The sequence below is a fragment of the Hyperolius riggenbachi genome, chromosome 9, assembly GCF_040937935.1.
Source record: "Hyperolius riggenbachi isolate aHypRig1 chromosome 9, aHypRig1.pri, whole genome shotgun sequence".
Classification (NCBI taxonomy): domain Eukaryota; kingdom Metazoa; phylum Chordata; class Amphibia; order Anura; family Hyperoliidae; genus Hyperolius; species Hyperolius riggenbachi.
The window spans coordinates 44,200,246-44,214,736 of record NC_090654.1 but is presented as its reverse complement, the minus strand read 5'-3'; the positions used below and the strand labels follow the sequence as shown (position 1 = coordinate 44,214,736).

General features: G+C 49.4%; 1 protein-coding gene across 3 annotated transcripts in view; it reads left to right on the top strand.

The window, feature by feature from the left end:
• KLHDC8B (kelch domain containing 8B) overlaps window positions 1-14,491 on the top strand; it is a 199,627-nt gene that overhangs the window by 100,219 nt on the left and 84,917 nt on the right. For all 3 annotated transcript variants that reach the window (XM_068252617.1, XM_068252619.1, XM_068252618.1), the window contains exon 4: window positions 1,223-1,447. In XM_068252617.1, the coding sequence (XP_068108718.1) occupies window positions 1,223-1,447 (225 nt within the window). The remainder of the gene's footprint in view (window positions 1-1,222; window positions 1,448-14,491) is intronic.

Below are 14,491 nucleotides of genomic sequence, written 5' to 3'. Positions count from 1 at the left end.
CTCCCAGCATGCCTCAGCGCCCTTTATTACACAGCAAATCAGAGCTGTGTGGGGCGGCTGAGGCATCAGCTCTTTCAAAACCGAGAACCGGCTCTTGTCGTTCGCAGCAAAGAGCCGGAAGAGAGCCGGCTCGTTCGCGAACGACCCATCACTACTGAGTATCTAGAGCAGAGAAAGCTCTAACTGCTTTCCTTCCTGGCTGTTTACAAACTTTACAGCTCTGAGCAAAGCTGATAACTAGAGTTATGCTACAAGGAATTCATCAGGACAGGGAGACAGTGAGGAATACTGCCTGTGTGTAAGGTATGCATGTAGCATGTATTTGTATTTAGTGTGCTCTAGTCTATAGACAGTATGTACAGATGGCTGTGTTGGTTTTGGATCTGAGATCTCATGCACACTTATAATGCACATGTGAATGCATTGATCCTCAGGTGTTTTGTCACTGTCCCAGCTCCTCAGCCCAGAAACACAAGAGATTAGCATGTCATCTGTTACAATACATCCTATCGTGGTTTAAATGAAAGCTTCATATGTCCATGCACATCACAGAGCATGTGAAGTACATGAAAGTTAGCTGGTGTGTGTAATACACACACGCCCTTTTTCCAGTGCATAGACACGCCCATTTTTTGCCGCGGACTTTGTGCACCGCAGGTCATAAGCTATTCTAGTAGTTGGTCTGGCACCTGCATAGCACCCTAAAAAAAAACATCCTGGAGCCGCCCCTGGTGTAAGCACTTTGTAGGTGATTGCAGCTGCATTTTCCAATGATTACGCTAACTCATATACTGTGTATATGAGTAGAAACGCTCACAAAATGCTGCATGTCCTGCGATTATGATTTCCAAAATCGCAATCACTCTAGTGGGCTCACCACCGTAGCTTGGCATTAGCAAAGCTTTTTTACAAGCGCTGGCAATTATCAAAACTCTAAAATCATTCCAAAAAGCGCTCTAGTGTGCCCCAGACCTTACAAATGAAAGATGAAAACGGGCATAGGAGCGCCCGTGCGTTCAGGCATTTAAAGAGCGTTTTTTTGTAGATTGTGATCTGACATGAGGGGGGCCCAGTAGGTTTTCCCCGTAAGGGGCCCAGAAATTTCTAAAGGCGCCCCTGCAAAAGGCCGCCTCTGATCAGAAGTTTGACTTAAATAATATAAAGTGTTGTTTTTATAGTAGACCTTGGTTTCTGGCTGACAGTCATCTCTTGTATTTGTCAGGGGGCAGACAGGGCAAGCTTCCAGTTACCGCCTTTGAAGGTTTGGACCTGGAGGTTAAAGGTTGGACCCGATATCCCAGCATCCCAAGCCGGCGTGCCTTTGCCAGCTGCACCATGACAGAGACTTGTTTCTTCAGCCTTGGTGGCCTGCAGCAGCCTGGACCCCACAACTTCTACTCCCGACCCCACTTCGTGAACACTGTGGAGATGTTTGACTCTGACCAAGGTAAGTGCTCTGTTACTGTAACCCACAACACTCATAAAAGAGAACCTTTCACCAATTGACGTTTGTGGAAATCTCTGATTCCCAGATTCCTCTGAAATTGTTAGAAATGAAGGTTTACCCCTCAGAGAGAGCTGTCTGTCCTATTATTCACCACCCTCTTTGTGCTATTATTATTGTCATGAGCATCATCATTATCACATAGCTCCCAACTGTCCCTCTTATGGAGGGACAGTCCCTCTTTGGGAACCCAATCTCTCTGTCCCTCTTTCTTCCTCATGTGTCTCTTTCAGGACTCATGCAGGGCCGGTTCTAGAGTTTTTGCTGCCTGAGGAAAACTTATGAGTGATCCGCACAGCACTCATGTATATGAGTATGAGATGTTCGATGGCTCATTATGGGTCACTATAAATAAGAGGCGTCTTATCTCTGCAGATGATTCACACCAATTATTGTATATTCCGGTGTATAAGACGACTGGGCGTATAAGACGACCCCCCAACTTTTCCAGTTAAAATATAGAGTTTGGGATATACTCGCCAGACTACCCCTCTTCCAACGCACACCAAATAAAAATTTTAAAAAATAATTTACTGGTGCTATGTATGAACAGATACTGGTGCTGTACTGTATGTGGTACCCAGTACATAACAGAATATAGGCGACTGACTGGTTGGATTGATCAACTCTCCCTCTCTCAAAGCGGATTGGTCAGCTCAGCCTGTTTATCAGAGCGGTATGGAAGAATAGATGCGCTGTGCCCATAAAACACTCCTCTTTCACTTGTCTGGCCCCGCCCTTGTATCCTATTTACCTCCTTCCCTGCCTCTCAGATCTCGCACATGTGCGTCTGCGCCGCTTCACTGCAGTCCTCAGCAGCGAGACCAGAGAAGCGGTAACAGGATAGGGCCAGACGGGTGGAAGAGGCGTGTTTTATGGGCACAGCACGGTCTCTTTCTTCCATACCCTGGGCGTCCCAGACCTTGCAGCATGAGCGATGAGCTCCCCCCAACATATGCGGTGACCACCGAATATCCAGCACCTGGTAATTAATCATCAGCATGTCGCGTATGCACATCACGTATCAGCATCGCGTAAACATCAGCATGTCGCGTATGCACATCACGTATCAGCATCGTGTATCACCCGACATCAAAGACCCCCGGCGTATAAGACGACCCCCGACTCTTCAGAAGATTTTCAAGGGTTAAAAAGTAGTCTTATACGCCAGAATATACAGTAATGGAAAAAAAAGTTTTTTCGATGGTATGAATCATCTGAAGAGGTAAGACACCTATTTTTACTTATTTATAGTGACCCATAATTGGAGAATACTGAACGTCATATACTGGGCCCCTCCCACAAATGTCATTAAAAAGCTAACAAGCACATCATGACAATACTTGAAGATTCTGAGAAAATCAGGTTTAATTTAGAACAGCCAGGGACTGAGAGGCTTGTACTGACTGCTTTCTCTACTATAGTATCTATGTTATTCCTACATGAGATAAGATCCTAAATACCTGGAGCATGAGAGACAACTGTCCATGGTAGACGAGGCCCTGATGACATCTTCCACAAATGCACCAGGAAACCAGCTAGCAGGCTGTCCGCATGTCATGTCTGACAGCACTTCCTGTGTCAGTGTAGCCCGCATGTCATGTCTGACAGCACTTCCTGTGTCAGTGTATGAACAAGGTTTCCCGACTGCGAGTCATGAATAAGCGATGGAAGTGAGGCATGATAATGGTAGAGCCTACCTCCCCTTACCCCCCATCCACCCCGCAACCATCCCACTTACCACACTTAACCTAATAAATGAATGCACACGGACTGCCTGGCATTGGATTAATTTAAGGCCATAGCAGCCCCATCTTTATTTAGCCAATTAACAACCATCCAAAACAATCATAGATAACAATAACCAAAACAGGATACACAAAGAGCTGGGGTACAGGGGTCCGGAGGTACCGAATGCAGGATACGAAAACACCCGTGTGACATGCAGCCTTGTACCGGCCCCCAGCCGCACAACTCGGCTCGGGGACAGCTGCATGCCCCGAAGTCGTCTCTCTCGTTGTTCACTTCAAGCCACCGGATTTGTCCCGCGACAAATCTACCACCAGAAACCGACCTCCGGAGCCCCTTTTTACCCCTCCACTACGAAAGGGCATGACCCCTTATGCCCTTGAGGCCCCCAACCTCAGAGCTCTTTGTATACCATCCCCAATACCCAGGGCCCACAAGTCCATCCCAACATCGTTCAGGTGCACACCATCCCGACGTAGAAACAGTCCAATGTCCTCTTCCAATTCCAAGTGCCTGATGGCCAATCCCCCATTCCGAATAAAAAACCTCGCTACTTCCTTATTAAGCTTTATCCTCGCCTTGTTGACTTTGTGGACCGAATTTGCTAACCTCCAATACTCCCGCGCCACCATATCCGACCACACTACGATCGTTTCCGGGAACAGAGACCGAACCCGCAAAAAATCAAATTTTATTTCTTTGATGATGATTCTGGTCGATCTAGCAGCTAAATCATTCCCCCCGGCATGCAGTATGAGGATGTCAGGGGCTCTGTCCAATCGTGCCAGCTTATGCAGCTCCGGCAACAGGTTAGGCCAAACCAACCCCGGGAAACCTATCCAGCGGATACGCACCTGTTCCCTAGGGAAACCAAGCTGGCGACCTTCGGGCCTAACATCCGCCCTCCTGGCACCCCTGCTAACATAGGAGTGCCCCACAATCCAAACGACAACCGGCGGACCTGCAACAAGAGAACAAAACTGACAGCAATTGCCCCAATTATCCCCAACCCCCCCGAAACTTACACTAAATGAGGTCTGATATAGGACTTATAACGTAACGATTCCCAACGACCAATCTGCTTGATCACCCCCTCACTCAAACCCCAGCGTGACGCCTCCGTAGCCGCCCCAATTCGAAAAGAGTGGGAGGCAAACTCGCTGCAAGGGAGCCCAAGGAGACCTACGCACTTACGAAATATTGAAACGAACTGGAACCTGGACAAAGGAGTACCATCCAGGTGAACTAGAAAAACCGGCGAGCGTGGTGGGCGGGCTGCCACCAACCACTGCACATTAAAATAAGGGCACAATGACCCCCCAATTTGAAAAAGGGTAATGGCTCTTCCCTTGCCCGCCTGGTCAGTCTTTGAACGAGGTAAGTAAATAATAACCGTATCGCCAGAAACCGTGACGTGTTCCGCGAGGATGCCACCCACTCCCGCTTTGTTGCGGCTTACCAATTCGCCTATTCTAAAGGCCCCGAAGAAGGCCAACACAAATGCGGCCTTGAATAGGCCACACTCGTAACTCGAAGAGCACAAACCAGGCAGCGCCGCTGCCAGCCTGCCTAGCAGCTCAAAAGTAACCGGGCGCCTGGACTCCCTGCGAACCGCTCCCACCCGGTATCCTCTAAGGGCCTGCCTAACACGAAAATCTTTTGTGACATCTACCAGCCCCCTGACTTTAAACAAAAAGGCCAATGCGGATAACTGTTTTGCCACTGCAGAAGCTGAAATACCATCTGCGAAATTTGACCCCAGGAAATACAACAGCAAGCATAACCGCTCCTCGTCCGAAGCACAACCTCCTACTTGCGTCATCAAAGCGTCCCACGAGTTCCACACCACCGTGTACGCTGCTAATGATGACCCCGACAATGATCTCCCGATCATACAGGACACGACCCGAAAGGAATCCTCCACATCGTGGATGGGCAAGGAACCCCACGCTCTTCCGCCGTGGGAGCCGCCGCCCGGAATCTGTCCCACTGGAATCGAGAAAGCGCGTCAGCAATGACATTGTCGACCCCAGGTATATGCACAGCAAACAAATAAATATTAAAACGCAAACAGTCCAAAACCAATTGTCGCACAAGCTTATAACCGGGGGAGAGGACGCCGAACAGCTGTTGATCGCCCCGACCACCCCCATATTATCACAATGGATCCTGACCCGCCTGTTGGCCAACTGTGGACCCCAAATCCGGACTGCCACCACTATGGGGAATAACTCCAACAACACCAGGTTGGAAGTAAAACCCGCCTCCACCCAGGACTCGTCCCACGGAACCGCGCACCATTGCCCTGCAAAAAAGGCACCAAAACCCAAAGAGCCCGCCGCGTCCGTAAACAACTCCAATTCCGCATTACTAACCACCTCCTGCATCCAGAGAGACTTGCAATTGAATTCTGCTAAGAAAATCAACCACACCCGCAAATCCGCTTTCAGATCCGCGGTCAGCCGAAGGCGGTGATGTGGCGCTGATACCCCTGCGGTAACCATTGCCAGACGCCTGCAAAATATGCGCCCCATGGGCATAATTCGGCAGGCAAAATTTAACTTGCCCAAGAGAGACTGAGCTTCCCTCAGGGTCATTTTCTTCCCCTTGATGGCCGACAAAATAGATTCCCTCAGGTTCTCCACCTTGTCGTCTGGCAGACTGCATTCCATAGCCACAGTGTCTATGGTAATACCCAAAAATTTCAACGAAGTAACGGGACCCTCTGTCTTATCCTCCGCAAGTGGCACCCCAAAACGCTCGCAAACATGCCGCATGGTAGCTAACGCATAAGCACAGTCTGGAGAATCCGCCGTGCCCATAAACAAAAAATCATCGAGATAGTGTATAACTGATTGGACATTCGACATATCCTTCACCACCCACTCCAGAAAGGTGCTGAACCTCTCAAAATAGGCGCAGGAAATAGAACACCCCATCGGCAAGCATCTATCTACAAAAAACTCCCCCCTCCAAAAACAACAGATAAAAACTAGAAGGGTGAACCGGCAATAACCTAAAAGCTGATTCAATATCAGTTTTGGCCAAAAACGCTCCCCGCCCCAAACGCCTAACCCAAGTCAACGCCGCGTCGAAAGAAGTATACACCACTGATGTATTGTCCTCTGACAACCCATCGTTTACAGAAAACCCGCGAGGGAAAGACAGGTGATGGATTAAGCGGAAAGACCCAGGTTCTTTCTTAGGTACCACACCGAGCGGTGATACAATTAAATCAACCAACGGGCGAGAACGAAACGGACCCGCCAAACGACCCGCCGCAACTTCTTTAGCTATTTTGGCGTCCACGACTCCCGGGAGCTCATTAGCAGATTTTAAATTCCTAAAAGGGGGTTCCGACCGCAACGAACAACTGCTTGGGATCCGGAAACCCTCCTCAAATCCCGCCTTCAAAAATCCAGCAGCTTCCCGTTCAGGATACCTGCTTAGAAAGGGCGCCATCTCTGCCCCTTTCACCGGCGTCGTCCCTTTTTCGCCCAGAATCGCCCGATTTTGACCTTCGCTGTTTGTAGCAGTTGGAAGCCGCATGGGAGCCTCCGCAACCGGAGCACTCATGCTTAAAACGGCAAGATTGCCCGAAACGACAGGAACCGTCGTTGTATTGCCAACAAATCCCTTTTCCTCGAGTAGCCGACTGAGCAGCGGGGGCTGATCCGCCGGCTGTCGCTGGAAAGGAAGGAGGGGCCCTAGACGGAATCATCAATCGCATCCACAAGGTAATATCCTTGTGGTCCCAACGAACCTCCGACCGCACAGCTTTCGTCTGCCGGAACTGTTCGTCGTACCGCAACCATGCATTCCCGCCATACGACCGATACGCCTCCCCGATTGAATCCATGTACCCAAATAGAGCCGAGCAATGCTCGGGCTGCTTCTCTCCAGTCACACTTGCCAGTATTGAGAAAGCCTGAAACCAATTCTGGAAAGTGCGAGGTATCAGCCTATACCGTCTTTCCTCCTCCCTCTTCTTCTCATCGGGCTTCCCTTTATCCAGATTAAATTTCTCCAACTGAAGGAGCGAGAATATCTCTATATACTCGCCCTTCCAGATCCGTTCCTTTACTTCCTGCTTCAAATGGGAACCAAGAAGGCCATTGAAGCAAACGTACAACTCCGCGTGAGATGTATCCGCCAAACGCACCTGACCTGCCCCACTAGTTACTGACTGCTCACCTCCCGACCCTTCAGTTTGTACCGCCACCTCCGACTGAACACCGCTCAGCACAGGTGCACTCGGAGGAGCCACCTGAACCACCCCTTGCGTGGCTGCACCTGGTGCCTGAGGCGGCATCAACGCCAAAGGCACCAAACCCGTGTAGGCAACTGCCGGCGAAGGCGAAGATGCCCACGCCCCCACTGGTGACACGGGCAACCCCGCTGCCACAGGAAGAGCCGACTGTACCTGCGGCACCTGCGGCCCCACCGCCGCTGCGAAACTACCCGCCCCACCTTGTCTACCCCCACAAATTCCCAATAACAAAGAGGCTAGAGCATTAACAGCAGCTAAATTGGCCTCACCTGGCTGCTCTGGACGCATGTCCCCGCCAGCCGTCACGCCAGATCCACCTGCTGTGTTGTCGTCCTCCTCAGATGTCGAATCAGCCTGGTGAGCAAGGCCGCCTCCAGCCATGTGGCCCCCGCTCTGCTGACTTTGTCGTGTCTGCTGTCCTCGTGGAGCACCGTCTGACCGGCCCTTCTGCTTGCCCGACCCTCTGGACTTGTTCTTCTCCGTGGAGCTCTTGCTCCCACCACGAGCATGGTGGGTCGCCGCCGCGGGGGGAGGGGCGGCACCCGTGGAATGTGAATCTTTTTGTCGGGCCCGCTTAGTCTGCCGCGCTGCGCGGGGACTAAGGGCCGCATCACCTCCTGGCAACTGCTGTGATGATCCGGCTGCACTGGATGTGCCCTCTCCTGACGACCTCTGCTGCTGTGTGGGATTCCTCCCGACAACCCCCCGTGTTTTTGACAAGCGCTTTGCGGGGGGAGGCGGAGGGTCCCTAGGGGGGCTCCCCGAACGACGGCGAGGTCCTCTTGGGAGCTCAGGGCTGAGCCGCTCCGGCGGCCTGGACACACGCCGCTCACCTGACTGCCCACATGGAGCGCTGGGTGCCGCCGCCGCGGCTGGCTCAACGGCCGACCCGACCTCCGCTGGAGCGCTCGTCCCCATGGCCGCCAGCTGCACATGCACCCAGGACGGGCCTCTCGATTCCGCCTCCGCCCGGATCCTGGCCACCAGCAGCTCCACGTCCTCCATAACGGTCGGGGGGATAGCGGACGACCCAGCTCCAGATTCCGCCATGGCGCCGCTGTGCAGTGAAAGTGCCCGCCCCCTTACTTCCTCCTTAGCCCGGGAACTTGCTCTCCTCCCCGCACTAGCGGCCCGCCCCTTTCCCTGCTAACCCCGTCCGCTCTGGCTACCGCCCAAGCCAGCCCACCCACGCCCCTTCGTTTAACCCCATCCTTGCCAGGGGAGACGGCTACCCCATCATGCCCGGGCCATACACACTACGCCTGGCTCCGGCTCCTGGCCCTATCTGGTGATTCTCTCTGGAGCATAGAAACCTATTTGTAACCTGAAATGATCAAACTCTGATCTACCTTCACACCTCAGTTCTTAAAGTGCACCTGTCAGAATAGCAACACGAGAACAGCCACTGCTGCTTTTTTAAAACACAAGCCACAGATCTAAATATACCATCCAACTGCTCAGCACACAGTATGCAGAGGCGTAGCTAGTGTTTTCAGCACCTGGGGTCAAAGACAACATTTTTGCGTCCTCCCTCTGGACAAAATGGGCGTGGCCACACATCAGAATGTGGTCATGGGTGGAGTCAAATATACAAATGCTGTTTAGATACCCAGATGTGCCCCCTTCCCCCCTATAGATAGTCATATGTGCCCCCCTTCCCCCAATATAGATGCCCCCTTCCCCAGTTCAGATAGCCATATTTGCCCCTTTTAAAATAGCCAAATGTGCCCCCCTTTAGAGGGCCAGATGTGCCCCCCTTCCCCCTTTAGATAGCCAGATGTTCCCCCATAGATGGCCAGATGTGTCCCGCTTTTTCTGCTGCTGTTAACGCTTCTGCACTTCTCTGCAAAGAGTAGGAGAGAAGCAGGGGAACTTCGGGCAGCCAGTGAGCCACCTCTCATGCACGTGGGGGTGCAGTTTCCATACTAAGCGTCCTCACAGTGCTGCGCCCGTGGACATATGCCCCCCATTGCCCCCAATAGCTACTCCTCTGACAGTATACCCAGTCATGAGGGGTTGACATAGGCTGTAAGGGTTGTGTCAGCAGATGGGCTGTTTGACTGTTGTAAACTCCATCTCTTTAGACCGTTCTGTGTTCTTCACAGCTCTCCTTGCTTGTCTGAAGTTGAACTGACAGGAGCGGCTGTGTTCAGCAGCAATTATTTCATAGGTCAGTTGTGCGGACGACAGCCAAAGGCATCGGCTGGCTGTTCAGTGCGGTGGTGGTGGTTTCAGAAATCGTACTGCTTTTCCAATAATTAGTGCAGCCAGGTCTGATGTAGTCCTGGGGCCATCGGCATGAAGACCAATCTTCATTTTTGCCTGCAGTTACTCTCCCCACCACATGACATTAGACTACAGTAGACTGTAAATGCAGAGATTGGAATAAGCTACATTTAAAGTAGTAAGTAAATTCTAGCAAAAAAAGTTAACATTTAAAATACACACGCACGCACACACACACACATGTACATTTCTCCCAGAGTAAAATGGACTGTAATTACATTTTTTCCTAGTTTGCTGTCACGTACAGTAGGTAGTAACAATCTGGCAAATCTGGCAGGCTTTGGACTAGTTTATCTCCCTATGGGGGATTCTCAGTTATTTATTCATTTACAAAAGCCCTTACAACCGAACACTGGTTGTTCTGTCCAAAATAATGAGCAAATGAACCGGACCAGACGGCAGAGATTGAGGGCCCTTTCACACTGGCGTGGTGTGCCATTTTACCACAGCCTACTGCTAGGACAGGGGTGTCAAACTCAAATACTAACTGGGTCGAAATTGTACACTGGGACCAAGTCACGGGCCACCCTCAATGTCTACTGGCCACCTTCCTCCTTTATAAAGTTACCAGGTGTCTGATGGCCACCCTCCAACTACTATACAGTTCCCTGGTGTCTAGTGGTCCTCCCTCACCTATACAGTTCCCTGGCATCCAGAGGCCCCCACCCTCCCCTATACAGCCCCCAAGTGTTTAGTGCTTTTCCCCTACCTCCCCCATATGGCTTCTCTGGTGATCTAGGGCTTCACCTCCAATATAGCTTCCCTGGTGGTCTAGAGTTGCCCAAACATAATGCAAAGTGGGGAAACCATTTGAAGGACAAATTTAATCGCTCTGAGGGCCAGATTTGGCCCACGGCAGGAGTTTGACATGTGTGCACTAGGGCAGTGACAGTCTATGGGGGATTTCCCATTGCCTGCGGTGCGCTGCACTGGAAGTACCCTATCTAAAGTGATTGCATATCTACGTTACCATGCGGCTCCTGCTGCGACCTGTGGCGGACCGGAAGTCGTGTAAATCTATGGCAATGTGCATGTTTTTAAATGGACCACCGCAGTTTTACATGTCGCACATGCGCGGAAGCATATTTTAGCAATACACTTCTGTGCACGTCATCGATTCACTAACAGGAAGTGAGCGTCACTTCATGCTTGGCCTGAAGGGTATTAACGCGGGAATCTCTGAAGGCCTTTTTTTGGCAGTGCGGACCGTGCGTGTGCACTCAGGTCATATGGAGTCGCCAGGGAGCACCGTCATAGGGCCCTGACAGTGCCGACCAGAAGGGACAGAATGGGGAGAATTGGAGGAGAACGGGGGGTAATTTTTTTTGCATATCAGACTACAGAAAAGCAAACAAAAGTATGAAAAGCTGTGGTGTCAAAGACAATTACAAATGTTTATAACAAGTTACATTTCCCCTGCTTTCTGCAGACAGTTCAGTCAGAGACAGGCAGCTGCTGAGAGCTTTCTCACACACAGGGTTAACAGATGTAGTGTGAGGGATACCCCCTCCCCTCATGGTTCCCTCTGCCATCAAATTTCAGCAGACTTGCCGTCGGTTAAGAGTGAAAGGAATTTGATACAGTAAGCAAAAGAGATAAGCAATTGAAACGTATGCATCATTATTTACCGGCACTTCAGGAACTCGCTGAATCGCAGGTAAAAAAAACAAAAAGTTACTCGATAGTGTTCCTTTAAACGAGATGTTACGCACATGGAAGGCATGTGTTTTTTGTTTTCAAGGTTAAGAGAGTGCTTCCCTTTAAGTCGTGTTACGGTGTCACGGTACTTCAGTTAGATGAATGCGCAGACAGCTCGGTAATCGGCATGTAATTCTCCTTTCGCTCTGTGACAGGTTGATGCTGTCAGCAGTGTTAATGTATGCAGCGGTAGAAAGATCTGTACACGTTGCGGAACCTCGTTTATGCCTCAGGACTCTTGTCCGACCGTCCCCGCTTTATTAATAGCAAACAATCTACCAGTATAAGTATTCAATCAGTTCCGACATCATAAAGATACAGGATGGGAGGGTGATAAATCATGCTCTCGTGTAAAGAATACACACATCCAGCCACCGCGGGAAAGAGCGTTTCCGAGGAGCTTTAGGCTGGGCTGTGTAAATTCACGCCTCGTGAAAAGGCGCCATGGAAAGTGTTATATCTCACTGTTACTTTGGGGAATAGCACTGTCTAATGACCGTTTCTTCTAGTATGGTTATTTTTATACTTTTCATCCTTATTTATGTTTAATACATGGATGTATTTGAAGCCCGGTTGTGAGCACACATTTTTCTTATCTCTTGAAGATGCTCAGTGGCAGAGATTGCATATCTCTGTGTAGAAGCTTCCCTGACTAGCTGATGTCCAATCATTTAAAAAAAAAAATAGGATTACTCATTAACCTTCTAAAACTCCTAAAAAAAAAAAAGCGACATCATTTAGAAATAGAATACATAAATAGTTACTTTAGGGATTTTTTTTTTATATGTATGTCCTAAAGCTATATTACTGTTATTTTTGCAAATAAGGGCTAGTAATTATTTATATAGTTTTAAAAAAACACTAAGTGGAAAAAATACACTTTTATTTCCAAATAAAAAATATTATCACCATACATTGTACTAGGAAAATCATTTAAATAATGTAATAACTGGGACAGATGGGGAAATAAAATGTGTGGGTTTTATACAGGGCCGGATTACCAACCAGGCAACAGAAGCAGTTGCTTGGGGCCCCCATTCAGAGTCAAAAGGGCCCCATCAGCACATAATCCAGCCCTTGCCATCCTGTTAAAGGGACTCCAAGCAGTGCAGAAGCTATGGAAAGATGCATACCATTTTGAAGCTCTCTTTCTCCTCTTTCCAACGATATATAAACCGCCGCCCTACGCCTTCTAGTTGTCGCTATTTTCGCGATTGAAGTTGCGGCAAACACGATTTCGATTGTGAAAATAAGGAAAACTAAAAGGCGTAAGGCAGCGGTTTAGGTGTCGTTGGAAAGAGGAGAAAGAGAGCTTCAAAATGGTATGTATCTTTCCATAGTTACTTGTATTACACAGAACGACACTTTCCCCAGTGTTAGCAGCTCCATTCAGCTGCCGACTTTGTGGAAAAGACATCCTGTGTAATACAAGTAACTATGGAAAGATGTATACCATTTTGAAGCTCTTTCTCCTCCTTCCAACGACACCATTTAGTTTTCATTATTTTCGCGATCAAAATCGCGTTTGCCGCGACTTTGATCGCAAAAATAGCAAAAACTAAAAGGTGTAGGGTGGCGGTTTATATATCGTTGGAAAGAGGGGAAAGAGAGCTTCAAAATGGTATGCATCTTAGTTTCTGCACTGCTCGGAGTCCCTTTTAAGGACGCCGTCTGCTGCTGATTCTTCAGAGCCGGGCTCTCCTTCTAGGTCCCCCTCCTGCTACTTTGCGCTCTGTCGCTGCCTGCTCCTCCCTCCCTCCCCACAGAGAACCACAGCTGCAGCAAGAATGATAGCAGCAGATGACAAACGCTCACTCACCTATCCATGATCCAAGCGATAGAGATCCCGTCATCTGAAACCCATCTGTCTCTTCTACAGTGCAGCCGCTCGCTCTGAACTTCCTGATTCTCAGATCAGACAGGAAGTAGGAAGTAGTAATAGTAAAAAGCGGCAGCACTCTAGAGGAGACAGATGGGCTCCAGATGACGGGACCTCTATTGCTTGGATCGCAATAGGTGAATGTGAGTAATCTGGTGCTATCAATCTCCCCTGCCGTGGCTGCCCTTCTCAGCAGGACTATCTTATTCATGGGGTGGAGGCTGCATGGTGGATGTGGCTGTCTTTTAGTTTGGGAGGAAATTGGTTGTTCATGGGTTGCTGGTTATGTAATTCTGTCTGGGAAGCGGCTTCCGGGTTGGTGGTGTCTAGAAATTTCTGTTATTGCGAGGCTGGAGATACAGGGGGAAAGTGCTGCCGCTTTCATATCTGGCGCCCTCTTCACAGTAGTGCCTTGAGTGACAACGTCCTGGCCATTCATCTCTCACTCCATATTGTCGCTGCTATTCCGTGCATTGTGCACCCAAAGAGGAAAGCGTGCTGTTGCCCATAGCAACCAGTAGCGTGGCTGCCACAGTGGCCCGCATGATGCTGTACACACAGCTGCATCTTTTCAGTCTATTATGACATAATGGGTGGGGGGCCCAAATCAGTTACTTTGCTTAGGGCCCCATTTACCCTTAATCCGGCTCTGGTTTTATATATGGTAGCACTTTTTAAAAAAAAACTATAATGGCTTAAACCTGAGAAATAATGACTTTAAAAAAAATAAAAAAAATTTCTCCTTATGCCCTTTAAAATGTATAAAAGTAAAATAATTCTTAGGAAAAAGTAACACCCCAAGAAAACTTAATTTGTGGCAAGAATAAACCCAAGATATAGATTGGTGTGATAAATAGCAGTAAAGTTATTAGTTAATGAATGGGAGGAGCGTGATGTGAATGTGATGGAGGGGCAGATAAATACAGACAACTCACCCCCAGGCCTGGCCAGAGCCCAGGGGGGACCATCCAACCTGCCCCCCAGAGGCTAGATACCTTATGTTGGCAAATTGTAACCCAGCTGCAAGATTGTGCAAAATGCATGTCCAAGATGTAAACTCCCCAGTAAATGGGGTGAGTGGGGAAGAGGAAGGGCATAGACAGTC